Source organism: Aquarana catesbeiana, linkage group LG04 (assembly GCF_042186555.1).
Source record: "Aquarana catesbeiana isolate 2022-GZ linkage group LG04, ASM4218655v1, whole genome shotgun sequence".
NCBI lineage: Eukaryota > Metazoa > Chordata > Amphibia > Anura > Ranidae > Aquarana > Aquarana catesbeiana.
This window is the reverse complement of record NC_133327.1, coordinates 474,890,787-474,917,888: the sequence shown is the minus strand read 5'-3', so window position 1 is coordinate 474,917,888 and position 27,102 is coordinate 474,890,787. Positions and strand designations below refer to the sequence as shown.

The 27,102-nt window shown below is 43.8% G+C and overlaps 1 protein-coding gene across 1 annotated transcript in view; it reads left to right on the top strand.

The window, feature by feature from the left end:
- The window catches only part of NUP133 (nucleoporin 133), a 1,112,480-nt gene that overhangs the window by 574,084 nt on the left and 511,294 nt on the right, over positions 1–27,102 (top strand). The window contains 2 exon segments of the mRNA XM_073627602.1: positions 8,345–8,508; positions 9,053–9,147. Coding sequence (XP_073483703.1) covers positions 8,345–8,508; positions 9,053–9,147 — 259 coding nt within the window.

Sequence of the window (27,102 nt, the reverse complement as noted above, 5' to 3'; positions counted from 1 at the left end):
GACAGATGAGGACTGGGAAGAGGGGATTCAGCAATATTTACCCCTTACAATTTCGGCTAGAGATAGGTTCATGCAACTGAAATTTCTTCACCGTGCATATTATTCTCCAGTAGGTTTAGCAAGAATCTACCCTGATAGGTCGGCGAGATGCGCAAGGTGTGGCTCAGATGACGCTGACTTCTTTCATACAGTCTGGTCCTGCCCTGGTGTGAAGGAATTTTGGGAAAATATACTTGCTGATTTTAATTCTATTGGGAGAGTGAAGATCCCATACAGCCCGATCCCTCTTTTGTTAGGTATCTGCGACTTCCTGGAGGTCTCATAGGGGAAGAAACTATTTATCTTCTACACCACACTATATGCTAGAAAGGCAATCCTATTACATTGGAATCAGGCCCAACCACCCACCAGACAGCTTTGGCAGTCCTTGATAAATAAGGCATTACCATTATATAAAATGACATACATGGGAAGAAATTGTCCTAAAAAATTTGGGAAGATTTGGGCAGCATGGGTGAAGGCAAAACATCTAACTATTGACTGAGGCCCCCGGTTCATTGCACACGATAAATGACATAATCTGTTTCTCACCAATAAATTTCTGTCTCCTTATATGAATGTGGGATTAAAGTGTACGATCTAAAGGTAATCAATGTGACCTCTTATATCTCCACCCAGGATAGGTACAATGTTCTTGTTAACATATTGTTGCTCTGACTGTTGCAACTACATTTGTTGAGAAATGTAAGAAAACTTTGTAAGATGTCTGTATCTATGTCTAATCCGCTATAAAATGTTTGTTTTTGGAAAACCTTAATAAACTTTTTTGTTAAAAAAAAAAATAATAATAAAAATGCTATAAATCTATCCCCTATGGGCACCCGCCCCGCTTTTTAACAGGTCCATGCCGGCAGAGGGAGGAGTCTGATAATGGCGCTGCGCTGCACGCTGTGAGAGCCCACGATCTCTCCCTCAGCCTCTGCAATGGAAGATAGGCCGACGAAGGAGCGTTAGCAGCTAGCAGCTCCCCCTCCGCCTACCCCCCTGCGGCGTTTGATGCCTCTGTTCCCTTCTACTTTCCCCTGCACTACCCCCGATGTAACACACCACGCTGGACGTCCCTACCTGCCGGAAGAGTAAGCGAGAGTGAGAGCGAGAGGGACGGAGAGCCGGTGCTCCATCGGCGGTGGTTTGGGGATCGGACGGCCCGAATGTGACTAAGGCCGCTGGCTGGCTGAGAAGCAGAATCAGGTTGTGAGGTGCTTGCGGCGGCTGGGGGCTGTCGGTGGTCGGAGGGGGTGCCACCGGAGTGAGAGGTCGGCGGGCAGTCCCGAGCCCCGGGAGGTCCCGAATAGAGCCGGGAAGCATCTGATCACTCGGAGGAGGTAGCGGGTCGCAAACGGCAAGTGCTGCTGGTCAGACTCCTCTTAAATGCAGCGTATCAGTGTCTTCTCTGAATCTTCCTGGACTTTCATGAGCTGCTATGAGATAAGTATGCTTTTGATTCTTTTTTTTTTTTTTTTTTCTCTCTTTGACTGAAATGAGGGTGAGAAGAAGCAAATAAGCGGCAAGGTGGGGAATAAGAGCAAAGAACTAAAAAATGAGTAAAACAAGAATCTGTGGTTAAAGGAGAGGGCAAGAAGAAGGGGTGAGAAGGCAGAAGGAGAGGTGGAGGAGGAGGGTGAAAGAGAAAGTAAAGGCAGAGAAATGTATTAATCCATTAAATGAATGAAATGACGCTTAAGGGAAATAAGTTGTTATAAAAGGCCAGAAATATTTACATTCTATTTGTAGTTCAGCACATAGATACTATTATATTTCATCGCTCAGTGCTATGTTATGGAAGAGTGAAAAGATCTCTTATGTTTTAGCCATTGAAGGCTGAGGTTAGTTGTGGAAAGTTGGGACATACCGGTTTTTGCTTTTTTTTTTTTTTTTTTTTTAGCAATCCAAGGTAAAAGTTCATAGACTGTCGGCTAAAATTTCTTGATTAGACGAACTCGAGGTGAAGGGAACTGGGATTTTTTTTTTTGTATATATATCCCTTATATATCCCTCCCCCCCCCCCGGAACATACTCCTAGGGATAGTATCTTATCTGAAGAGGGAGCCGAAGGTTTCTTCCTTGTCTGTGGGGATGAGGGGTAAAGGGACAAGAAGTGCGGGAGCAGTAGCTAAATCACCCAGGGCCAGTTTAGGCCCAAGTCCTGGCCCCATGAATAGATATGTATTGCAAGGAAATGGGGAAGGAGAAAGACAATCGGGTATAAAGGGCTGGCAGACAGATTTAAAAGAGAAGGATAAAAAGGGTCAGAATAAAACGGTAGCGGAAACTAGCCATCTCTCAGAAACTAGAGTGGAACAAGAACTGGAAATGGAGGGAGAGGAAGGAGGAAGGGAGGAAGGCCAATATGCACTTCAGTTACCAACAAAATCAGATATGGAAAAAATGTTTGCGGCACTTGAAAACTCCCTGAAAGCGGAGATGACAACATTAAACAAAGATATGGGACATATTCTCTCAAGAGTGGAAGAAGTGGAGACCAAAGTAGATTTGCATCTAAAAATGATAAAAGAGTTGAAAGGGGAAATAAAGATATTAAAAAGGGAACAACAGGAACAATCCTATAAAATAGAAGATCAGGAAAATAGAGAAAGAAGGAAAAACCTGAGAATTTGCGGTTTTCCGGAAGCAGAACAAGCAGAAAATCTAATAGGAAAAATGAATAATTTCTTCAACTATATTTTGGGAAAAGAAGAATCCAATATAATAAAAATAGAAAGAGCACACCGACTAAGAAGACCCCAAGGGCTCTCAACGGAAACACCAAGAGATATAATAGTCTGTTTTGAAAGATGGGAAGAAAAGAATCAAATTTGGATAAATCTGAAGAGAAAATCACCAATTGAATACGCAGAAGCTAGACTACAAATATTTCAAGACCTGTCCCAAAAAAACGTTAAGAAGAAGACGAACGTTAAGACCTTTATTGAGCATTCTTCAGGAGCAGAAAATTCAATATAATTGGGGCTTTCCAGCATGCTTAATAGCGAAGAAAAACGGAAGAAGTGCTAGATTAAGATTTATAGAAGAAATTCTGGATTTTTGCAACAAATTAGAAATCCCACTACCAGTGATCGACAGGAATGTAAATAGACAAGAACAAACAGCACCACGCGATGACCTTCAATGGCAATTAAGCTCTAGGAATAGAACACAGGAAGTAGAGTCCTGAAAGAAATAAGCACTTGAACAGTAGAGTGAAAGTCTATAAAGACAAGAGGTATAGCCCTTAAAAATTGGGGTGGGGATGGGGGGGGGGTGGGCTGTGGTGAAGGGCGAATGAAAAGAGAAATAGAAAAAGAGGATAACAAATAAAAAGTTAGAGGCTGGAGGGGAGATAGGGACTCACGGTGTGGACAGGGGGTTACCTTTTCTGAGTATAGGAGAAGGGGGCTCAGTGCGTCCAACAGATTTCCACCTCAGATCTAGTAGAGCAGAGGGGGCAGAGTTGCGCCCCATAGAACAAAAATGCTCTCAGCTCTAGAGACCATGAGGTCAAAGCACTCTCACCAGGGAGGTCAGGGGGGGAGGGAGGGAGAGGGGGTTTGGGGGGGAGGGGAGAGGGAGAGATCTGGTTTACACATAGGTTGTTACTTTGCTCAAATACCCAGAAACAAGGCTGGGGAGACCCAGTGCTTCGGCCCGGGGGACCCCCTCCCGGTCTCTTAAACGGACCGGGGGGAGGGATACCGGGGGGACGAGTGGGGGTGGAGGAGAGAGGGGGGAGGAGAAAGGAAAAAAAATGGAAAACATAAATAGCATAAAAATTTTGTCCTATAATGTCCGTGGGTTAAACTCCCCAGGGAAGAGAAATATTATTCTCCGAGAATTAGATAAAAGTAAAGCAGAAATAATTTTCCTGCAGGAGACGCATATTACTCAAATACCAAAATTTACTCTAGAAGTATATCAACATGGTATCGTGGAGACTCACCAATAAGAAGGGCTAAAGGAGTGGCCATTGGAATAGGGAAAAATCTTTGTTTCCTAATAGAGCGAAGAAAAGAGGACCCTGAGGGACGTTTCCTCTTTCTCATTGGTACCATACAGGGGGTAAAATATACACTTGCCAATGTTTACTGTCCCAATACAAACCCTAAAAAATACCTGATAGATATATTAAAAGTCTTAATGGAATTTAAACAAGGCAAATTAGTATTGGCCGGAGACTTCAATTTTAGCATGGACCATAGAATGGATAGTACCTCCACAGCAACAGACAGAGAAGTGAGACAACTAAAGAAATTAAAAAGAAAATTACATGAATATCAATTAATTGATCCTTGGTGAATTCAGCATCCAGGCACAAAGGATTACACTTTCTATTCACCTGTGCACAGAAGTTATTCCAGGCTGGATTACATCATGGTCGAACATAGAAACTTGGAAGAAATAGAAGAAACAAAAATAGAAATAACAACAGCCTCGGACCATAGCCCAGTAATGCTGACAATTAAAACACAAGGAGAAGTCTCTGAGAAAGGGCCATGGAGAATCAATGAAGACATAATTGAAGACAGCGAGACGGAAAAAATTATAATAGAAGAGATTAAGAGATACTTTAAAGAAAATGACACCCCAGGGTTATCAAAAGCAATAATTTGGGAGGCGCATAAAACTGTTATCGGGGTAAATTAATAACTATTGGGGCGGGAAAAAAACAAGAAAGAAGAAAAAACATGCAGCAAACCATAAAGGAAATATACGAACTGGAGCAAAAGCATAAAAAGCAATCAAACAATGAAATATACAGGTTATTAACCCAAAAAAGAGAACAACTAAAGGAGTGGATGGAACAATAAGAAAGGAGGGACTATAATAGAGTTTTACAAGAAAAATTCAAATGGGGGCAACAAACCAGGAAAATATCTTGCAAATATGGTAAAAAAAAAGAAGTCTTTAAACTTTATTGAGAAGATTAAAAACGAGAAAGGAGAAGTGGTAAACAAGACAACCGATATTGCGCTGGCATTTCAAAAATATTTTAGCTCTTTATATGCAATAAAAAGACAGGAAATACAGATAGAGGAAGATACAAGAATAAAGAAGATACAAGACTATCTAAAAAAGCAAACCTACCAAAAATAAAACTTGAGCAATTAAAAGAGCTGGAAAAAAATATAACGCAAGAAGAGATAAAACTGGCATTAAAAGAAAGTCCCGCAGGAAAAAGTCCAGGACCAGACGGGTTCACGGTTAAGTATTACAAAAAATTTCAAGAACAATTGATCCCTAAGCTACAAGAATATCTGAATACCATAGGCGAAGAAGAAGAAATAAGACGAGAATCGCTATTAGCCCATATCACAATATTGCCAAAGGAAGGGAAGGACAAAACCAACTGTTCATGCTACAGACCTATTGCACTGCTGAACGCGGACACAAAATTATATGCTAAAATTCTAGCTACTAGAATAAAAAAATTAATTCCACTCTGGATTGACCCTGACCAGACTGGATTCGTTCCGGGGAGAGAAGGACGGGACAACAGCCTTAAAACAATACTGATGTTACACAAGAGTGTGCAAAATGAGTCCCCAGCTCTACTCCTGTCATTAGATGCAGAAAAAGCATTTGACAGGGTAGACTGGGGATTCATGATGGATATGTTGCGCCATCTGGGACTAGGGACAAAAATGATGAAATGGATAACAAATTTACACAATGGTCCGACAGCAATTGTAAAGGTGAATGGTAGACTCTCTCCTTTGATCGAGATGCAGAATGGAACACGGCAAGGTTGCCCGCTCTCCCCATTACTATATGTACTGGCACTGGAACCATTTTTAGCGACACTCCGTAACAACCAAGACGTGAGAGAGGCAAGAATTGGAGTAAAAGAACATAAGATCGCGGCATATGTGGATGACATCTTGATGTATGTAACCAACCCAAGAGTGACACTGTCAAACATATTGAAAGAAATAAAAAAAAATATGGAGAACTGTCAAACTTCAAAATTAACCCAATAAAAACAGAGATATTAAATATAGGATTGGGGAAAAAAAGTCCAGTCCCTACAAAAAAAATTTCCATTTACCTGGGTAAAAAAATTAAATTATCTTGGAATCAAATTAACCCCAAGGGTCGAAAAAAATCTATCAGGCAAATTATATCCCATTGGTCAATGAGGTTAAAGAAGAAATAAAAAAACGAAGTACACAACCACTTTCATGGATTGGAAGAGTAAATATGTTTAAAATGATGGTCCTCCCAAAAATAATTTATAAAATCCAGATGTTGCCAGTAAAGATTCCAGAGTTTTTTCAAAATAATTAAAACACTGTTGTTAAAATATATCTGGTTCAATAAAAAACCAAGAATTAAATACACGCAGATCAAAAGGAAAAGGGAGCACGGAGGATTAGCTACCCCAGACGTAATAATAATAGTACACTTGAAGAATGAATGGAGACACAATTCACCGCTATTCGCACTCACAGGAACAAATTTCTTTACCCCTGGGAAGGAAATATTTGCAGGTCAAGAGTAGGATTAAAACAGGCATATCAGGCATGGGTTGGCAGAATGGCTTGCACACACACGGTCACACAAAAGAACGCGGTGACGTACAACACTACGACGAGCCGAGAAAATGAAGTTCAATGCTTCCGAGCATGCAGCGAATTGTTTCCGAGCATGCGTGTTTTTTTGCGTGTCGGAATTGCATACAGACGAACAGAATTTCCATCAAGAACTTTTTGCCGTCGGACAAATAGAGAACCAGCTCTCAATCTTTTGCTGGTGGAAATTCAGACAGAAAAAGTTGGATGGAGCATACACACGGTCGGAATATCCGACCAAAAGCTCCCATCACACCTTTTTTGACGGAAATTCCGCTCGTCTGTAAGGAGCAAAAACTCTCATCGCTACTTCACTCCCAGCTCTAAGAACTCCCCATTCACATCTATTCAAGCCTCCTCTAAAGCTATCAGTACCTTCACCAACTTGAAAACTACTCGCCCAGCTAATACCACTGTAGTTAGATGTTCTCAACATATACATTCCCTCTTTGCGAATGCACAGTTGACATGCCAAAGGCATCCAATCTCTAACTGATCTCTACAAATCCAACACGCTACTATCCTTTACTGACCTTAAAAAACAATAAGGCCTCTCAGAACACGACCTGTTCACAGACATAAAAATAACCTCCCTAATACACCAAGCTTATTTACCTTCCATGGTGCAAATAAATCCAATTCTTCAAATCTCCGAAGGGAAAGCCCAAAAGTATCTTTCACTTCTAAACACATTTCAGGATAAAAGGGTTTTTTTAGTAAAATTACAATCATGCAAGTGGAAATCAGACATTGGAAACCAATTTTCTACTGATGTTTGGAAACAAGCTCTTAAATTTACCTACAAACTAACTTGCTGTGCTGATCTTTGGGAAATGATGTATACAATAATTTCAAGATTGTACCTTACCCCTACAAACTATCCAAGATATACCTTTACACACCAGCATATTGCTGGAGACAGTGTGGTGCTACAGGCTCTTTGCTACATATACTGTGGCACTGCAAATCGATTAGATCTTTTTGGAACTGTGTATTTGTTCTCATATCTGATTTCACTTCCTTGCCTATTCAACCAACTCCTGAACTAGCTATATTTCACCTAAATGTAGCAAGATTACCGTCTTGAGCTAGATTTAAACAGGGGTGTCCAAACTACGGCCCTCCAGCTGTTGCGGAACTACACTTCCCATGAGGCATTGTAAAACTCTGACATTCACAGACCTGACTAGGCATGATGGGAGTTGTAGTTCCTTAACAACTGGAGGGCCATAGTTTGGACATCACCATCTTCATCCTCCTAGCAGCAAAACACCTATTACTGCATAGATGGAAGACCATTAATATCCCACTGATGTCGTAAACTTGTACTGTTCATATGAAAGATTGATGGCTTTGAAAAATGGCACCCTCCATAAATTCCATTACAGTTGGGAAAACTGGATTAAAGACCACACTGTTATATAGGACAACTTATGCTTGATCTCTGTACCACTGATTGCTGCCTTTCCTTACCTTTATTTTACATGATACCTCTGATTGATGATTTCTTTTGCATTTGCTATTGTATTTTAATTGAAACTTTGTTCTAGCAAGCCTGAGTAACATTTTGTAATGTTTCACTAACCCTCATTGTTCATGTTTATTTTTTTCTACTGTACTCTTTTTGGTGGACCTGTTTATTTGTTCACATTTGTAACTCAAAATTCAATAAAGATTTATGTGAACTAAATATAATTGCTTAATATTTGATTTTGCAGGAAGGATACAGTTGGGGCACAGTGCATGATAGACAGTCTGTTCCCAACTGCTGTGAATTTCAAAACGGACAAAGAATTAGATCAAGCTGTTGCACAAATAAGCATGGACTTGGTGGATGACTATCCTGCATCTGATCCTAGATGGGCAGAGTCAGTACCTGATGGTAAGATAAGTAGAATGTTTATCAGTCAATTATGTTTATAGTCTTTAGTGCTTTCAATGTTTACATATACTGAGAGAGCCAAGGATTTCAATATATTTGAATTTAGTGTTAATAACATATATACGCAGCCAAAGAATTACAGTCAAAACGAATCATCATTTATGGGCTGAGCTTGTGGTTTTAACACATTGTACAGCATGTGTTAAAACAGATTTTATCCATTCGATTAGCTTTTTTTTTCTTTTTTAATGCACTTTGATTATAAGAAAAGGGGAAACATTTGAAAGGCATTTTCCATGTTATTTCAATAAATTTACTTAGTTTACTGGGTGTGCATAAACACACAGAACTGCATTTTATGTAGTAAATACATTCAGGTAAACGTGTTCGTTGCCCTTTTCAGGTAAAAAAAATAAAAAAAATAAAAAATATTGTAGTCCTTATATGTGATCTTGTTGTAAAAATATTTTGACTTAAAGAATAGTGTTATGTCAACATAATAGCATTTTGTGTAATTTTTTTTTTTACTCTTCCTCCATTACAGAAACTGCTTACTTGAGTAATACTTCTTTGATTCTTTTGCATCAGTTGGAAGATAAAATGAAAGCACATTCATTCTTTCTGGACTTTCTTCATCAGGTTAGTGTAATTGGAACAATTAAAGTAGTGTGATTTAGGCTTTTTGTGCAGCCAGCTGACTGAACCAATTTCCCCATCTTTACATTCAAGGTGGATGGGGAAATGCTCCCTACTGTGTCATTGTATTTGACAGCGGGATTTTCCCGCTATCAGAATACACTGATCAGCGATGCAATTCATTAGCTGCATGGACTGATCGAACAAAAATATACCAAGTGGTTCCGGCACTTCATGATGCAGAGGTGAGGGCTCCAGGCTCCCGCTGTGCCCGCCTATAAATACATATAAATAACCGTCCCAGGGGCTCCTGTTGGCTCAACAGTTGACATACCAGGAAGCCTTTATGGACTTTTTTTATAGAACGCTCCCCTCCCTGTTCTCACGCTGTGACAGATCAGTCAGAATCTTCTAAACAGCCAGCAGACATCTCTATGGCCAACACAGCTACAGCACGCAGCCACACAGAGAAGAGCTCCCCCTTCCTATCTGGCTCAGACACACAGTGCATGGCTGCAGCTCTTGCAGAATCTGCTGATTCAACCTTTGCCCGCATTGCTGAAGCTTTAGCTGCTATCCTCACACCCCCCACCATACATTGCATAGAGGAAACAGAGCAGAGTGTCCTTTCTTGAGGAGGAAATTCAACAAACTGCCAAAGATGTACATACACATTAGGAGGCCCTACAATTTCCACAAGACAAAATCGATAATTTGGAAAATAAATCTAGGAGGAACAACCTCCGAATTATTGGCATTCCAGAATCTTTCAAGCCTGATTCCTTGTTGTCACTAAGCTCCTCTACCATTCATAGTGTGATAGAAATAGGCACAGGCTGTCAAGTGGAATGAGCGCACAGAATAGGGCCTCCCGCCAAAAATCAGAAAGATCCAAGACAGTCATTGTTCACTACTTGAATTATGTGCATAAACAGCTAATACTACAAAAGTTCAGGCGCAAACGCACCTTGCAAATAAAAGGTCAGGATTTCTTCCTTTTTGCTGATTATTCAGCAGAAGTGTCTCACTGTACTGCTTTATTTCAACATATATACAACATATTCAGTTCATTCTCTCTTACCCTGCTGTCCTCCACCTCACAATGCCAGAAGGTGAGAGGCTGACATTTAAATCGCCCTTGGAAGTGGTACAGTTCCTACAGTTATCCAACTTGCGTTCTGAGTATGCCACTTCACTGGGCCTAAAGCCGGCCCTGCCCTTAAAAGCTCAGTACAGCCCCAACAAAGGGACCTTAAAAAAGGTTAAGTATGGATCTTTTTCCAGCCTCTGGATGATCACTTGATCGATTCAGGGAGATACTTTCTCTTTGGGTCTCTTATACTTCCTCTCTAATCACATGAGGAGAGACTACTCTAACTGGTGAATGAGCATGTACAGTATCTCACAAAAGTGAGTACGCCCCTCACATTTTTGTAAATATTTTATTATATATTTTCATTTGACAACACTGAAGAAATTACACTTTGCTACAATGTAAAGTAGTGAGTGTACAGCTTGTGTAATAGTGTAAATTTGCTGTCCCCTCAAAATAACACAACACACGGGCATTAATGTCTAAACCGCTGGCAACAAAAGAGAGTACACCAAATTGGGCCCAAAGTGTCAATATTTTGTGTGGCCACCATTATTTTCCAGCACTGCCTTAACCCTCTTGGGCATGGAGTTCACCAGAGCTTCACAGGTTGCCACTGGAGTCCTCTGCCACTCCTCCATGACAACATCACGGAGCTGGTGGATGTTAGAGACCTTGCGCTCTTCCATCTTCCATTTAAAGCGGGGGTCCACCTATCTATCTTTTTTTTTTTTGAGTTCATTCACAAACTTTTCTTCTCAGCATTACATACTCACATATTGTGTGTAATATGTCCGCCTGTGTCAGATTTCGTCAGAAAGAATAACTTATATTATTCACTGCAGGCGGTTTCCATCTTCATTGTGGGCATTTGAAGCCCACAAGCATTTATTTCCTGGATGTGGTGAATGCTGTGCTCCCAGCATTCACCGCTCGTTCCCGCACATGCTCAGTGGCATCCTGGGAAGCCTGAGACTAGCTCCCAGGAGTCTGGGAGAGGCTAAAAACACGCCTACTCCCACGGGAGGAGAACCAGGAAGTGCAAAGAAGAATAGAAAAATAAAAGGTAATTACGGCGATTTAAATTTTTTTAAACGGCATGTCAGCATCTAGGCAAGGAAGAGAATACATACAGATATTGTTCAAAATTTGGGTGGAACTCCGCTTTAAGGATGCTCCACAGCTGCTCAATAGGGTTTAGGTCTGGAGACATGCTTGGCCAGTCCATAACCTTTACCCTCAGCTTCTTTAACAAGGCAGTGGTCGTCTTGGAGGTGTGTTTGTGGTCGTTATTATGTTGGAATACTGCCCTGCTGCCCAGGCTCCAAAGGGAGGGGATGATGTTCTGCTTCAATATGTCACAGTACATGCCTACACCCAACTCCCCGGTAGACCTTTTTTTCTAGGACGCGGCCAAATGGCTTATAACACTTAGAGGGAGTCCACCTAAAAAAAAAAAAAAAAAAAAATATTAAAAGCCAGCAGCTACAAATACTGCAGCTGCTGACTTTTAATAAATGGACACTTACCTGTCCTGGAGTCCAGCGATGTCAATCGCTTGGCTCTCGACAGCTGCCGCCGTCATTCTCTGTGAGGGAATCAGGAAGTGAAGCGTTGTGGCTTTACTTCCCGGTTCCCTACTGCACATGCAGGAGTCGCGCTGCGCATCCTAAGTGGTCCCCACTATCTCCTGGGACCTGTGTGTTTCCCAGGAGACAGCGGGAAGGGGCGTGACTCCCGCGGGAGTCTATTCCAGGAAGTGGGTGCAAATACCTGTAGTAGACAGGTATCTGCACCCCCCTCCCCCTGAAAGGTGCCAATTGTGGCAGGAATCGGATGAGCGGAAGTTCCACTTTTGGGTGGAACTCCGCTTTAATGCCGCTACACATAGGGGGTGAATTTAACATAATGCACCCAGACGAAGACCGTAGATCTCGCAAGCGCAAATATGCTGAGTCGGATAAACGGGGTCCCGGATCATGATTGGATAGATTGATAGCGCAACCATTGGCTCCCGCTGCTGTTAATCAAATCCAATGACTCAGGCGCCGTGGGGGCAGGGCCGAGTTCGGCATTCATGTCTATGGATGCCGATTTCTGGACTCGGGAAAGTCCCCGCAAGGTAACCCCCCGGGAGAGTGGTTCTCCTAGGGGGTTATCTGATGTGAGGAGAAGCCGCGAGAGTCGCTGAGGGACCCCAGAAGTCGAGGATCGGGGCCACTCTGTGAAAAACGAGCTGCACAGTGGAGGTAAGTATGACATGTTTGTTATTTTAAATTTTAAAAAAGCCTTTACAATCACTTCAAGTGCATAAGCTCAAAAGCTTATTGTGAAGGTCCCATGTTTGTGTCAACAATTGATACAAAATAACAAAAAATTTAAACAAAACCAGTGAAACAAAGTCAGAAAAAAAGAGAGTCCTGCAATAAAATATAGTGGTGTACTTCTAGAACCACTTGTTGGTGAGTTCAAAATTGTGGTTATATTAAAAACCACCTTAACAAAAAACGTGTGTATAAACAGAATTGGTCCATCCGTGAATCATCTGCCATTTCAAATGACGGTGTCCATTTAAAACAACACATAAGTGAAGGTTCAGTGCAAACATATCCAAAGGTGCTTCACCACTGTAATATGAATGTAATAGATGGCAGCTTACCAGATCCTAAGATTCTAAAAGGATCTATGTGCGCGTGTCTCTACTAAGGGAAATTAGCTGTTGATCATCACTCGCTGGAACTTGGGCTGAACACCGACTCTACCTGCTGATGTAGAAATCCCAACAGGATCCATATGCGTGGGTAATTCAGCTATTTGTAATCAGTCGCTGGGATTCACATTGGACACTAGCTTGAAGTGCTCATATGTTGGCGTGTAGAGAGGTAGAAAAAGGCTCCTAGTGCATTAAACTTTTTAAACAAATATAAGTTTAATAAAAAGTTGCACTTACAAAAATTGGATAAAACGGCAAAATAGTGTAAGCATGACCGCCTGCAGTACAGTCTATGCTCTAAAACGCCACACTGCTAGCTCCTTGTCCAACGCGTTTCCCCTGAATTGGAGGTTTAAATCATTAGCAATGTAGATAATAATCGATGATTTTAAAAAAATAACTAAAAAAATCTGTTTTTTTTTTATTATTTAAATCAGATTTTTTTTTATTCTTAGAAAATGTATTTTAATAAAATGCTTTCAGAGTGAAAATCTATCTAAAGATAGTTTTCTATTTAAGATACATTATTAATTTTAGTTTATTCAGCATGAAATGGAGCTTAGTTATGTGACATGAGGCTGTATATTCTGCAAGCTGAGATAACATGCACTGCATTGATGCATTCACCCAATTTCACATGAGATAAAACAAAGTTCAGGAATATTCCTTTATCCCATTGTTTTGCAAATCTATGTTCTACAAACTGTATGATTGAACTGGTTCTGATATAGCTGTTTTACTAACCTGACCGCTTATTATTCTAAATGGGAAACCTTAATTTTGTTTGCAAATGTTAACCACCTCAATACAGAGCAATACACCCCCTTCCTGCCCAGGCTATTTTTCAGCTTTCAGCGCTGTCGCACGTTGAATGATATATGCGTGGTCATGCTACACTGTAACCATGCAACATTTTTATCATTTTCTTCACACAAATAGAGCTTTCTTTTGATGGTATTTAATTACTGCTGGGTTTTTTTATTAGAAAAAAAAAAAAAGTTTTTCTTAGTTTCTGTCAGTAAATTTTGTAAATAAGTAAGTTTTCTCCTTCACTGATCTGTGCTGATGAGGCGGCACTGATGGGCTGCACCGATGAGGCACTATTGTGCCGCACTTATGGCCACTGATAGGTGGCACTGGTGGACACTGATAGGCAGCACGGATAGGCGATACTGATGGGCGGCATTGATGGGTAGTACTAGTATGTGGCACTGGTGGGCACTGATTGCTGGCACTGGTGGCGCTATATTGCAATCATAGCACTGATGATCAGTGCCCTGATTACATGTCCCCTGTGAGGAAATGCCGCTGATCGGCATCTCCGTGTCTACATATGACTGGTTGTGATTGGACACAACCAATCACATGGTTAAAGAGCCGCAGCGTGTCCTAGCGGCACGGAGGCGACCACTGCACGCCCCTTCTGGGATCATATCGTCATATAGTCCAGAGGGCTATATTGCAGATTTTCACAAGATGGGCAGCAAAACCCAGCCCTTTATCCTTATACAATGAAATATGAGGGAAACTGATACATGCCCACAGGATCTCAGTCTTATATTAGACTTCTCACCATAAAGGTAAAGACCCTACACTGCCAGGCTCATACCTACCAATCTCGTTAAATATTGATGCCAAAATCCTTTCTAAAATCATTGTGTGGAGGCTGACACCTATCCTCCCTTTTCTTATCCCTCCCACACAGGCACATAGTGGTTTTTCTCTGCACCATGTATCACCCATCGGCATGCATTATCACTAGACACGTGCAATCAGTTTCAGTTCGAATACAAATTTGGACACATTTTTGGGTTATTCAGAGATTCAGATGTATCTGAATCCCTGAATGAAGTAGCAACACATTTTGTTATTCTTTAAAATTTAGCTTTGTTCATTCGTTTTCTAATGAATAACAAATTTTCTGAACGATTAGAATTTGGATTAGTCAAAAAATTATCGAACAATTCTAATTTTGTATGAGGAATTGCTGGTTGTTAAGCAGCCTTGAAGTCAGCTGCCGCATCCTTAAAAACCGATAACTCCACTGACAGATGAAATGTAAAGAAAACATTGCCAGCAATGGAAAATTTAGAAAAAAAATAGTGTGCCCCCCACAGTCTATCCCAGGCCCTTTGGGTCTAGTATCGATTCTAAGGGGAACCCCACACCAAAAGTTTTTTGTTTTTTTTTTTTAAACGTGTGGGGTCCCCCCAAAATCCATACCAAACCCTTATCTGAGCATGCAGCCCGACAGGTTAGGAAAAGGGGGGACAAGCGAGTCGCCCCCCCCCCCTCCTGGAACACGCCAGGCCACTTGCCCTCAACATAGGGGGGCTTTGGGGCAGGGGTGGGGCTCTGCTCCTCCACCCCAAACCACATTGTTCTCATGTTGTGGTGGGCGGGGGACGCCTATCAGAATCTGGAAGCCATTTAACAAGTTTAACGAGTTTTTGACCATTCCTTTATCAAACAACAATGTCCCCTGGTGTATATCCATCTTCCACCGAACCCGAAAAAAGAAAAACATCCAGCATAGTTGAACACTTCCCGCAGACTGCCTGCTCCTCCGTCTGACATTTCTTAAGTAGCTAATGGGCGGAGTCACCTGTCAGTGGGTGACCCCACTGATTGGGACATGCTAAGTGACATCACCGATTGGGGCATGCTAAGTTGATGTCACAAGGGGGCAGAGTCACCCGGTGACTTCATCGGGTGACTCTACCCTTTAGCTATTTAAGAAATGTCAGACAGAGGCAGTCTGCGAGAAGAGTTCAACAAAGCCAGGGTTTTTTTTTTTTTTTGGGTTCAGCGTTGCGGACGGGCGGTGTGACATGTATCTACATTGTGGACCTTTAAAAAATATAAAGCTCAGGGGGCATTATCAGCATCCCAACACTAAAAAGATTGCAATAAGTAAAAGAGCAAAATCAGGGTGGCTGAAAAGACTGAGAGACACATAGCGGAGGAGAGTAAAAAAAAAAAATCCCAAGGATTTTTTTAAATATGTTAAAAGTAAAATCGCAAAATCAGAGCACATTGCCCACATAAAAGATGATGCTGGGAGGATGGTTACAGATGACACAGAGAAGGCAACTGTACTAAATGCTTTCTTCTCAGTTTTTACACAAGAAAAGGAGGGGGTGTAGTGACTATGACAGTATTGTTAGTAACACTTTACATGATATACCCTCGTGGCTAACAGAGGCTAGAGTCAAGGAAAGACTAGATGAGCTCAACACAAATAAATCACCAGGACCAAATGGCTTACACCCGAGAGTCCTTAAAGAACTACAAATATTCAAAAAAAAGGCAGAGACAAATCCCTGGAAATTACAGGCCAGTCAGCCTAACATCAATAGTAGGTAAATTATTTTAAGGGGATGATAAGAGACTATATCCAAGAATTTGCTGATGAAAACAGTATCATTAGTATTAATCAGCATGGGTTTATGAAGTGTCGTTCTTGCCAGACCTATCTGTTAACATTCTACGAGGAAATGAGCTGCCAACTAGATAGGGGGAGGCCTGTGGATGTAGTGTATCTGGATTTTTCAAAGTCATTCAATACAGTTCCCCATAAACGCTTAATCTACAAGCTGAGGTCTGCGGGTATGGACCATAAGGTTTGTTCTTGAATAGAAAACTGGTTACAGGTGCGCGTCCAAAGGGTAGTGATAAATAACGTGTACTCAGACTGGTCTGGAGTGGTACAGTATCTCACAAAAGTGAGTACGCCCCTAACATTTTTGTAAATATTTTATTATATATTTTCATGTGACAACTCTAAAGAAATGACATTTTGCTAGTAGTAATGAGTTTACAACTTGTATAACAGTGTAAATTTGCTGTCCCCTCAAAATAACCCAACACACAGCCATTAATATCTAAACCGCTGGCAATAAAAGTGAGTACACCCCTAAGTAAAAATGTCCAAATTGGGCCCAATTAGCCATTTTTCCTCCCCAGGGTGTCATGTAACTTGTTAGTGTTACAGGGTCTCAGGTGTGTTAAATTTGGTGTTCTCGCTCTCACTCTCTCATACTTGTCACTGGAAGTTCAACATGGCAAATAACTCTCTAAGGATCTGAAAAAAAGAATGGTTGCGCTGCATAAAGATGACATGGGCCAGGGTTAAGCAACCTCGGCACTCTAGCTGTGCTGAAACTACAAATCTCATCATGCCTCTGCCTCTAGGAGTCATGCCTGTGATTGTCCTGGTATTGCAATGTCTCATGAAACTTGTAGTTTCACCACAGCTGGAGGGCAGAGGTTGCCTACCCTTGGCCTAGGCTATAAGAAGATTGCCAGGACCCTGAAACTGAGCTGCCACACGGTGGCTAAGACCATACAACGGTTTAACATGATAGGTTCCAGTTAGAACAGGCCTCGCCATGGTCGACCCAAGAAGTTAAGTGCACGTGCTTAGCGTCATATACAAAGGTTGTCTTTGGGAAAAAGAAGGATAATTGCTGCAGAGGTTGAAGGGGTGGGGGGGGGGGGGGGCTCAGCCTGTCAGTGCTCAGACCAAATGCTGTACACTGCATCAAATTGGTCTGCATGGCTGTCAACCCAGAAGGAAGCCTCTTCTAAAGATGATGCACAAGAAAGCCCACAAACAGTTTGCTGAAGACATGCAGACTAAGGACATAGATTACTGGAACCATGTGGTCTGATGAGACCAAGATAAACTTATTTGGTTCAGATGGTGTCAAGCATGTGGCGGCAACCAGGTGAGTAGTACAAAGACAAGTGTGTCTTGCCTACAGTCAAGCATGGTAGTGGGAGTATCGGGGTCTGGGGCTGCATGAGTGCTACCGGCACTGGGGACCTATAGTTCATTGAGGGAACCATGAATGCCAACATGTACTGTGACATACTGAAGCAGAGTATGATCCCCTCCCTTCAGAGACTGGGCAGCAGGGCAGTATTGGGATATACATAATGACCCCAAACACACCTCCAAGACGACCACTGCCTTGCTAATGAAGCTGAGGGTAAAGGTGATGGACTGGCCAAGCATGTCTCCAGACCTAAACCCTATTGAGCATCTGTGGGACATTCTCAAATGGAAGGTGGAGGAGTGCAAGGTCTCCAACATTCACCAACTCTGTGATGTCGTCGTGGAAGAGGACTCATTTGGCAACCTGTGAAGCTCTGGTAAACTCAATGCCCAAGAGGGTTAAGGCAGTGCTGGAAAATAATGGTGACCACACAAAATATTGACACTTGGGGCCCAATTTGGACATTTTCACTTAGGGGTGTACTCACTTTTGTTGCCAGCGGTTTACACATTAATGGCTGTGTATTGTGTTATTTTGAGGGGACAGAAAATGTACACTGTTATACAAGTTGTAAACTCACTACTACTAGCAAAGTGACATTTCTTTAGTATTGTCACATGAAAAGATATAAAATATTTACAAAAATGTTAGGGGTGTACTCACTTTTGTGAGATACTGTAAGTGGGGTACCCCAAGGTTCTGTCTTGGGACCAGTTCTGTTTAAGTTATTCATAAATTACCTAGAGGATGGTATACATAGCTCAATCTCAGTTTTTGTGAACGATACAAAAAAAGGAGGGCAATAACTTCACAGCAGGATATACAAATTTTATAGAAAGACCTGGACAAGGGGGTGTGTCCGGGATGGTGCTGGGAGCAGACGTGTAGTATATGAGCTCCCGAAGACCAGCTCTAGATCCAGCTTTTATCGGGTGCAGACCCGACCCAAACGATGAGCCTTTGTCACCCCAGCCTCAGTGACATCCCCAGGGTATGTTAAGACGGAAATAGCAGGCAAATCCCCGTCGTACGGCTGCAGCACCTAACATCGCAGGCAAGGCCACAACCTCGCCTAAAACTCCTGCCCGCATGGAGATCCAGGCCGAGGAGCGGACTTCAAAGCGGTCATGCAGGCGATCACTACACTGACCGATAAGGTGGATCACATTCAGGCCAATGTGGAATTCATCAGGAAAGATTTTCATTCCTTCCGTGGCCGGATGACTGAGGTGGAGCAGAGGGTCTCTCAGACCGAAGACGCGGTACGCGACCATGGGGCTGATTTACACACCCTAAAAACTAAGGTTAAGGCACTGGAGGCTTGGCCGAAGATGCCGAAAACCATAATAGAAGGAACAATCTGCGCATTTTGGGGCTGAGGGTGCTGACCCCACCACCTTTGCTGAACGCCTACTGCAACAATTTCTTCCCTCAGCAGGTCTCATCTCCATTTTTTACTGTAGAGAGAGCCCACCATATACCCTCCACCAGGGGGCCCCAGGGAACACCGCCTCGCACCTTCATCTTTAAGCTGCTCCACTTCCGTGATCGCAACCTGGTGATGAGGGAGACAAGATCGCAAGGTGAATTGCGCTTTGAAAATGCCAATCTCCTGATCTTTCAGGGCTACTCGCAGAATACAGAGGCAACGAAAATCCTTTGACGCGGTGAGAGCCAAGCTCCGCTCCAAAGATATAAAATACAGCATGCTGTTTCCGGCCAGGTTGCGGGTGGAAGACGGTGAATCTGTCCGTTTTTATACATCCCCTGAGGAGGCCTCAGCCTGGATTGACACCCTACCTCGACGCTGAGCATTACTGATGATTGCTTGCATGGGCCACGGATATCTGGGGCCACATAGGCCTCCACCTCCTCTACGCTGGCCACTGATCAGCTCCCTAATCCCATATGCTTCCTGTTGCCAGACCATAACAGGTCCCATAGTTCTCCATGGGAAGGGAGATGTCGCTATGTCATCCCTTTGCACACCCTTTGATACTCCTGTTTGGATGCTAGACTATCCACTCCCCCCCCCCCCCCATCCTATGGCCTCTGTTCTCACAATTGTTGCCCCATACAGCTACACTACTCAAGTTTGTACCCCCGGCCACTGCCGGGAGACTGCACCCACATTTAAGTTCTGGTCCCGATTTGAGTGCTGAATGTATGCTAACTGACTACGGGACTGTGGATGCCGTTCTGCACAAGTTCCCCCCTCGAAGACGCGTTTGCCTGTGTTTTGGTTGAGTTAATAAGTCTCCCCAGGGTCAGGGGGTTGGGACTATTTCTTTGTTATACCTTTCTCTTGCATTCTAATTTTACAAGCGATGTACCCCTTTCTATTTTAGGGCGCCATGTTTTGCATACACTGTCTTACAAGGTGGTCCTGCTCCTAGGCCCTATTGGGGAAATCCTGTCTAGTTCTATAATGCCTATGGCTGACTGTAACATAGTGTCGTGGAACACCAGGGGCCTGAACTCCTCCGTGAAGAGGTCACCCACTTGATGGGCAGTAAACTCTTGAGCCTTAAGAGACACTGGGTAGGACACCATTATCATTCCTCATATACCAATTACTCCCGAGGGGTCAGCATTTTAATTCACAAGTCTCTCACATTTAGGCTGATGGCGCTGGACCCGGACGGCCGCTATGTCATATTACATGCTATGGTGGATTGGATAACCAGTTAATAACTAAAATTGCTGCCTACTCTCTAATGTGGTGATTCTTGGAGATTTCAATATGGTCCCGGATCCTGGGATGGACAGACTTTCCGGCGGGGCGGGTACACCTTCAGAGTTGTCAGCCAGAGCGGAAGCCTCTAATCTGACAGATGTATGGAGATGGCACTATCCCCGTCAACGCGCTTACACCTGTCATTCCACCTCGCACAAAACCTTCTCTCGTATAGACCTATTCTATGCTGGGGGGTCTGTCCCTCCTAGAATTCAGGACATCTCAATCCTACCTTGTGGCACTTCAGACCATGCTCGTCTTAAAACAAAATGTGTCCACCGCACCAAGGGACAGTTTGTGGCGCCTATCCAGGTTCTGGTTGTCCAACTCGAGGGTCTCTGAGCCGTATAGATCTGACGTAAGGCACTACTGGCAGGACCAGGATCACTTTATATCTCTGCCCACCTCTTGGCATGCATTTAAAGCGTTCTCCAGAGGCAGCCTGCAGTCACATGTCCGTAGGGTCCGTAAAAACTTGCGGGAGGATCTACTGAGGGCTGAAGAAAGAGAGTGGCTGCACTTGAGGTGGAATACTCCATGTCGAGGGCCCCTAGAGTTTACTCTGACTTTCAGGCAGCACTGTTAGATGTTCTTCTACGCTGAACATAGCTACAAAAACCAAATTCTTACATCAATCTCAACGTATATATTCCAGCATGGGGAAAAAACTGGGAGTATACTGGCATGGTTGGCTAGAGAGAGTTCCTCGCCTTTGTCTATTTCCGGCATTTGCGACTCTGAAGGGTCGCTGCTAACTGATTCTGCCTCTATTAATGCACGTTTTGCATCATTTTTCCAAGAGCTATATAGCTCCCTGATGGTGGGTACGGATGAGTAACTACCCAAATATCTGGAGGAAACTGAGCTGCCGTGGTTGACATCTATCATTAGGCTCATGCTCCAAAAAGCCATGGATGAGGGATCTCTCCACCCTTCCATGGCTGAAGCAGTCATTGTGGTCCTTCTCAAGCCTGGTAAGGCATCGGAGCAGTGTTCCTCATACTGGCCAATATCCCGCCTCAATGTGGATGCAAAACTGTTGGCTAAGGTCCTGGCCAGCCGATTGAATACTGTGATAACTGCGCTGGTACATGCGGATCAATCTGGATTTATGCCGGGTAGGGGAACTGATAATAATACCCGACGCCTCCTTACACATCTTTCTAGGGCGGGCGGGAATGATCCAGAGGTGGTGGCCTCCCTAGATGCCAAAAAGGCTTTTGATTCAGTGGAGTGGCGTTACCTCTGGCCCATCCTACGTAAGTTCGGATTCGTCCCTCGGTTTATTAAGTGGGTTCAACTGCTTTACCAGAACCCTACAGCTCGAATACGTACTAATTCCTTGTCCCCTCCTTTTCCTCTAACTCGGGGCACTAGACAGGGTTGCCCGCTCTCCCTGGGCCTGTTTGCACTGGCCATGGAGCCCTTGGGAGGCCCCCACGCCTGGCCATCTCCACTTTACAGCTCCCTATTACTCAAGGGGGCCTGTTCCTACCTAACTTTCAGGCTTACTTCTGGGCGGCGGTCCTGGTAATGGTCAGATGGTGGTTCTCCCAACCTAAGGATAACCCAGCGGTTACCCTAGAGGCGGCCATCATGGGGTCATACTCCAACCTTAGCAACTTGGTGTTCAGAGGACCAAAATCCCACCCGGTATTACTGACCTTATGCGTACCACTGTTTCGATATGGCACGGGGCGAAGGCCCGTTATAGCTCTTCGGAGACGTTCTCCCTAAATCTTCCACACCTGAATAAAGTACCCGACCCACAGGTTTGGGAAGAAAGGGGATAGTGAATCTTAAACATGTTACCGGTGGCAAATTACGCTCCTTCCGCAACCTTAAAGATGCACACATGCTAATAGGGTGTATGTTGTTCCACTACTACCAACTTCGCCACAGTTCCCACCCTCTTTTACCCTAGAATAGAACCCTATAGAAGGATTGCTTATTGCCAAGGTAATAGACAAACCCTAATCCTCCCTCTACTTCCGCCTATCCATTACCCCTACTAAAAGATTATAAAAGACTTTAGTCAAGTGGAAAATAGACGTCCCTGACTTGACTGAAGAGGACTGGGAAGCATGTTTATCTTCGTTTGTGACTAATGTGATCTCAGCCAGGGACTGTTTTCTGCAGGTTAAGTTCTTGCACAGGGCCTACTTCACCCCAAAACGATTGACAATTATGAATTTGGGGGTCCTGATGTCTTGTCCCAGATGTTATCTGCAGGCTGCCTCCTTTCTCCATATGATCTGGTCCTGTCCACGGCTTGCTGCCTACTGGTCAGAGATTCTCGATGAACTCAATAAGATAACTCTCTGGCCCTTGAGTCGGACCCCAGGTTTATGCTGCTTAACATTTTTGGCACCAACGTTCAGGGCAGATACACTAAACTGTTCTTAAGCTATGCCACATACTATGCATGCAGGGAGATATTTCTCCACTGGAGAGATGCTGCACCACCCACGGTGTCCTGGTGCTCTGTTCTAAACTCTGTCCTGCCACTGTACAGAATCGCCTACCTTAATCGGAATTGCCCTAGCAACTTCGATAAAATCTGGTCAGGATGGATAGCCGCTTGGGGCTCGGAGATTGCAGACGATGATCTGGGTCTAGCGGCTGCAACGTGATAATTGTTTCCTTATCTGTTTTCTTGCCTATTAATACCTATGTGGAGATTGTAACTAATCTGATCTCTTGGGGTCCCCCCCCTCTTCCTTCCTCACCTCCCCTTTCCTCCTTGCCACCCCCCCCCCCATGACCTCCTCCTGTAACCTTATTGTAAAATACACCTATCGGCATACTATCCTACTGTAATTTAGGGGTTTCGCTCCCCTCTGAATATCAGCAAATAGTTTTATGTGGTAAACCCTACTGTAATGTAATGTTATCAACAGTGCCTGTCCATTGCTTGTAATGTAAGATTTGAATAAACCTTTTTCTTGTTAAAAAAAAAAAAAAAAAAAAAAAAAAAAGAAAGACCAGAACAAAATAATGGAGTGGGCAACTGAGGTTTAATGTGGAGAAATGTAAAATAATGCACTTGGTGGCTAAGAAAATAAACGCAAACTATTCACTGGGGGAGAACCGCTGGGGGAGTCAAGGATGGAGAAAGATCTGGGGGTCATGGTGGAAGACAGACTGTGTGATAGCATGCAATGTCAAGCTGTAGCTACCAAAGCCAGCAGAATATTAGCATGCATAAAAAAGGGGATATTCTCCTGAAATAAAACTATAATCCTGCCACTTTATAAAAATCTGGTTCGGCCACATCTGGAGTATTCCTTCTATTTCTGGTCCCCAGTCCTCAGAAGGGATGTAGTGAAGCTGGAGAGAGTCCAACGAAGGTCAACTAAATAAATAAGGGGACTTGAGGACCTCAAATACGTGGAGCCACTACAAGCTCTAAACGTATTCTCGCTGGAGAAAAGATGCTTGAGGGGGGACATGATAGCGATTCACAAATACCTCAATGGTGATCCCAGCATAGGAAAAAAGCTTTTCAATGTCAGAGGGGTGTAAGAGGACACGGGGCCACACAATGATATTGGAGGAGAAGCGGTTTAACCTTAAAGGAGAAGTCCAGCCTGAGCTTTTTAGGCTGGGCTTCTCCTATGGGTCACAGGAGTGTAATTCGTTTTGCACTCCTGTGACCCGTTTTTAGCGGAGAGCGGTCTGAAGTCTGCTCTCTGCTGACATCCCTGCAATCATTCAAGGCAGCGCGTCATCCCGACTAAAGAAGTCTGGATCCACCAGCTGCCTTGACTAATGGCAGTCTCAGTGAGCCGCTGAGATGGCTGCTCCCCACCCCTCCACTCAAAAAAAAAACTTTTTTTTTTTTTTTTGTATTCTTTATTTATTTATTTTTTTTATTCTTTATTTTTTTTTTTTTTTTTTTTTAGAAAGGTAATCGTGAAAACGCAGATACATTCCCAATGAAATGTACAGAAGAAACAATAGACTCCTTAAAGGCACATGATAGCACAGTCATTTTGGTCATACAGAAAACTTTCGCCATCCGTGAGGTATCACCGATTTGTAAAAGGATAGGGAGGTTCTGCATCCCACATGAACACTCTTTAAATGGCAAGCACCGGGGTTGGCCGATCCAAAAAAGGGAAAAGGAAAAAAAGAAAAAAAAAAATACAGGAAGAGTAGTAGCTTAGGGAGAGAAGCAGAGAGTAGAAAATGGAGAGAGACAGGGAAATAGGGGAGGATGGAGCAGAAGAAAAAAAAAAGGGGGGGTGGGGGTCCTCCCCTACACGGGGGAGGAGGGTCGGGGAAGGTACTTGTACCTCCATCCAGCCTCGCCATCCCCATCCGTGTCCCCCCCCACCCATAGCCCAAGCCCACCCAGATCCCCCTCAAGGGAGGGGAGGGAGGAACAGGGAGGGGAGAAAGGAGGAGAAGGTGAGGGGGAGCAGGAAGGGGGGAGGGAAGGGAGAAAGAAGGGGGATGGGGCTCAAAAAGGGGTGTAAGGAAGGCAGAGGGAGGGGGGAAGGCCAGCAGCCAATGGACCTGTCTAAACCTCATACCCCGAGTCGGGCAGCGCAGCACCCCCAGTGTTTCAACACTATTACCAAGGACAATCAAGGACAATCGCCTCCGGGCGCTACACCAGCCCGTCCCAGAGAGGTCAGAAGACACACTCCCCCCAGTTTATACAACACAGTTTGCATCTTCTCCCACCTTTCATGGCATCAAAGCACTAGGTCAAAGTTATTAAGTATTATTCCGAAAGCAAATGATTTTCGGGGTGGCACAGTGGTGTAGTGGGTAGCACTTTCGCCTAGCAGTAAGAAGGGTCGCTGGTTCGAAACCCAACCACAACACTACCTAGTTTGCATGTTCTTCCTGTGCCTGCGTGGGTTTCCTCCAGGTACTCCGGTTTCCTCCCACACTCCAAAGACATGCTGTTAGGTTAATTGGATCTTGTCTAAATTGTCCCTAGTATGTATGAATGTGAGTTAGGGACCTTAGAGTGTAAGCTCCTTGAGGGTAGGGACTGATGTGAATGTACAATGTATATGTAAACCGCTGCGTAAATTGACGGCGCTATATAAGTAACTGAAATAAATTTTCAACACAATTATCCCTCTGTGCCGAGTTCTCTGCATTTGATCAGCAGCACCCACCGTTCATGTTAAATGAAGTCCGTGTAAACCAGCATGTGTGCTGTTAACTCCCCCCCCCCCCCCCCCGCTGGGCCCCAACCACCACCCCCGACTAGAAGCAAAAGGCCCCTGTGCAGTCCGACATACCATTGATGATCAGACTGTTCCATCGTGGCCGCCCAGGGAACGTAAGTCTGAATGGGCGCCAAATAGCCAATAGGTCCTTATGCAGTCCAATATGCAGTGTGGAGCAGGGTCACCACGGATCGCCGCATTCCCGGAGCAGGGGAAAGACACACACCAGAGGGGGGGGTCAGTATTGTCTCTCATGCCCAGTGGGGGAAGGGAGCTAACACGGGGGGAGCTAGACCGACCCAGGAGATCCCTGTGGCAGTCAACGGTGGCTCAGGGCATAACATCAACATGGGGACAAAATGCTTTGGGGTGGGGAGGGCAGAGTCCCCCCTGCCCCAAAGCCCCCCCCCATGTTGTAGGCATGTGGCCTGGTATGTTCCAGAAGGGGGGGCGCTTGCTTGTCCTCCCCTTTCCTTGCCTGCCTGGCTGCATACTTGGGTAAGGGTCTAGTATAGATTTTGGGGGGACCCCACGTCATTTTGTATTTATTTTTTTCGGAATTTTCTATTGCCGGCATTGTTTTGTTTACAATGCATACGGTTGTTAAGGAAACGGTGGCCAGCACATCGGCCCGCTGCTTAACAACCAGCTATTTTTTACATGGAATTCAAATTGGTTGATCATTTTTCGACCAATCCAAATTCTAATTATTCTGAAAATGTGGAATTTATTAAAAAAAAAATAATAAACGGGGGCGCATGCGCGAAGCCTAGCATGGCAGTTGTGCTTTGCTAGAGCTCCACTATGTGAGGGAGAAAAGCCGCAGTCACGAATACTCCCGCTGGCTTCTACACTCTTAATTTTTCTCCCGCTTGTCCCTGAGATGACAGAGCAGCCTTCTGGAGGCTTATGGTGCTGGGAGGAAGCCGTTTTAAGGGTAAAAGCACTATTAATAAGGGGGACAGATGCGGGCTTCAGCCTCTCATGCTCTTTTACCCCAGCACACTCTCACAAGCAGGAATCGCACCAGCCTGACTCTTTAGGTGAGTCAGATTCAGAAATGATCATCTCACAAGATAATTCTCAAGACTCCTCAACACCCCCAGCTCTGTTAAAACAATTTGAACAAATGTTACACAAAGCTTTGAAGCAGACTAATAAATATATCACTAATAGTCTGACTAAGGAAATAAGAGAGTTGGGCAATCGTGCTGCTGCCTTGGAGCTCAAAGTAGAAGAAATAGAAAACATGGCAAAAGATTTTTTGACTGAAATTGGTAACTTAAAAGAAGAGAATTTTAGCGCTGCAAACCAGATTGGAAGATTTTTAAAACAGAGCCAGACGCTCCAATTTTCGTATCACAGGAATCCCTGAAAATATTAGACAATTAAGCTATAATAATCACATTATTTCAAGAACTTCAACCAGGCATACCAATTGA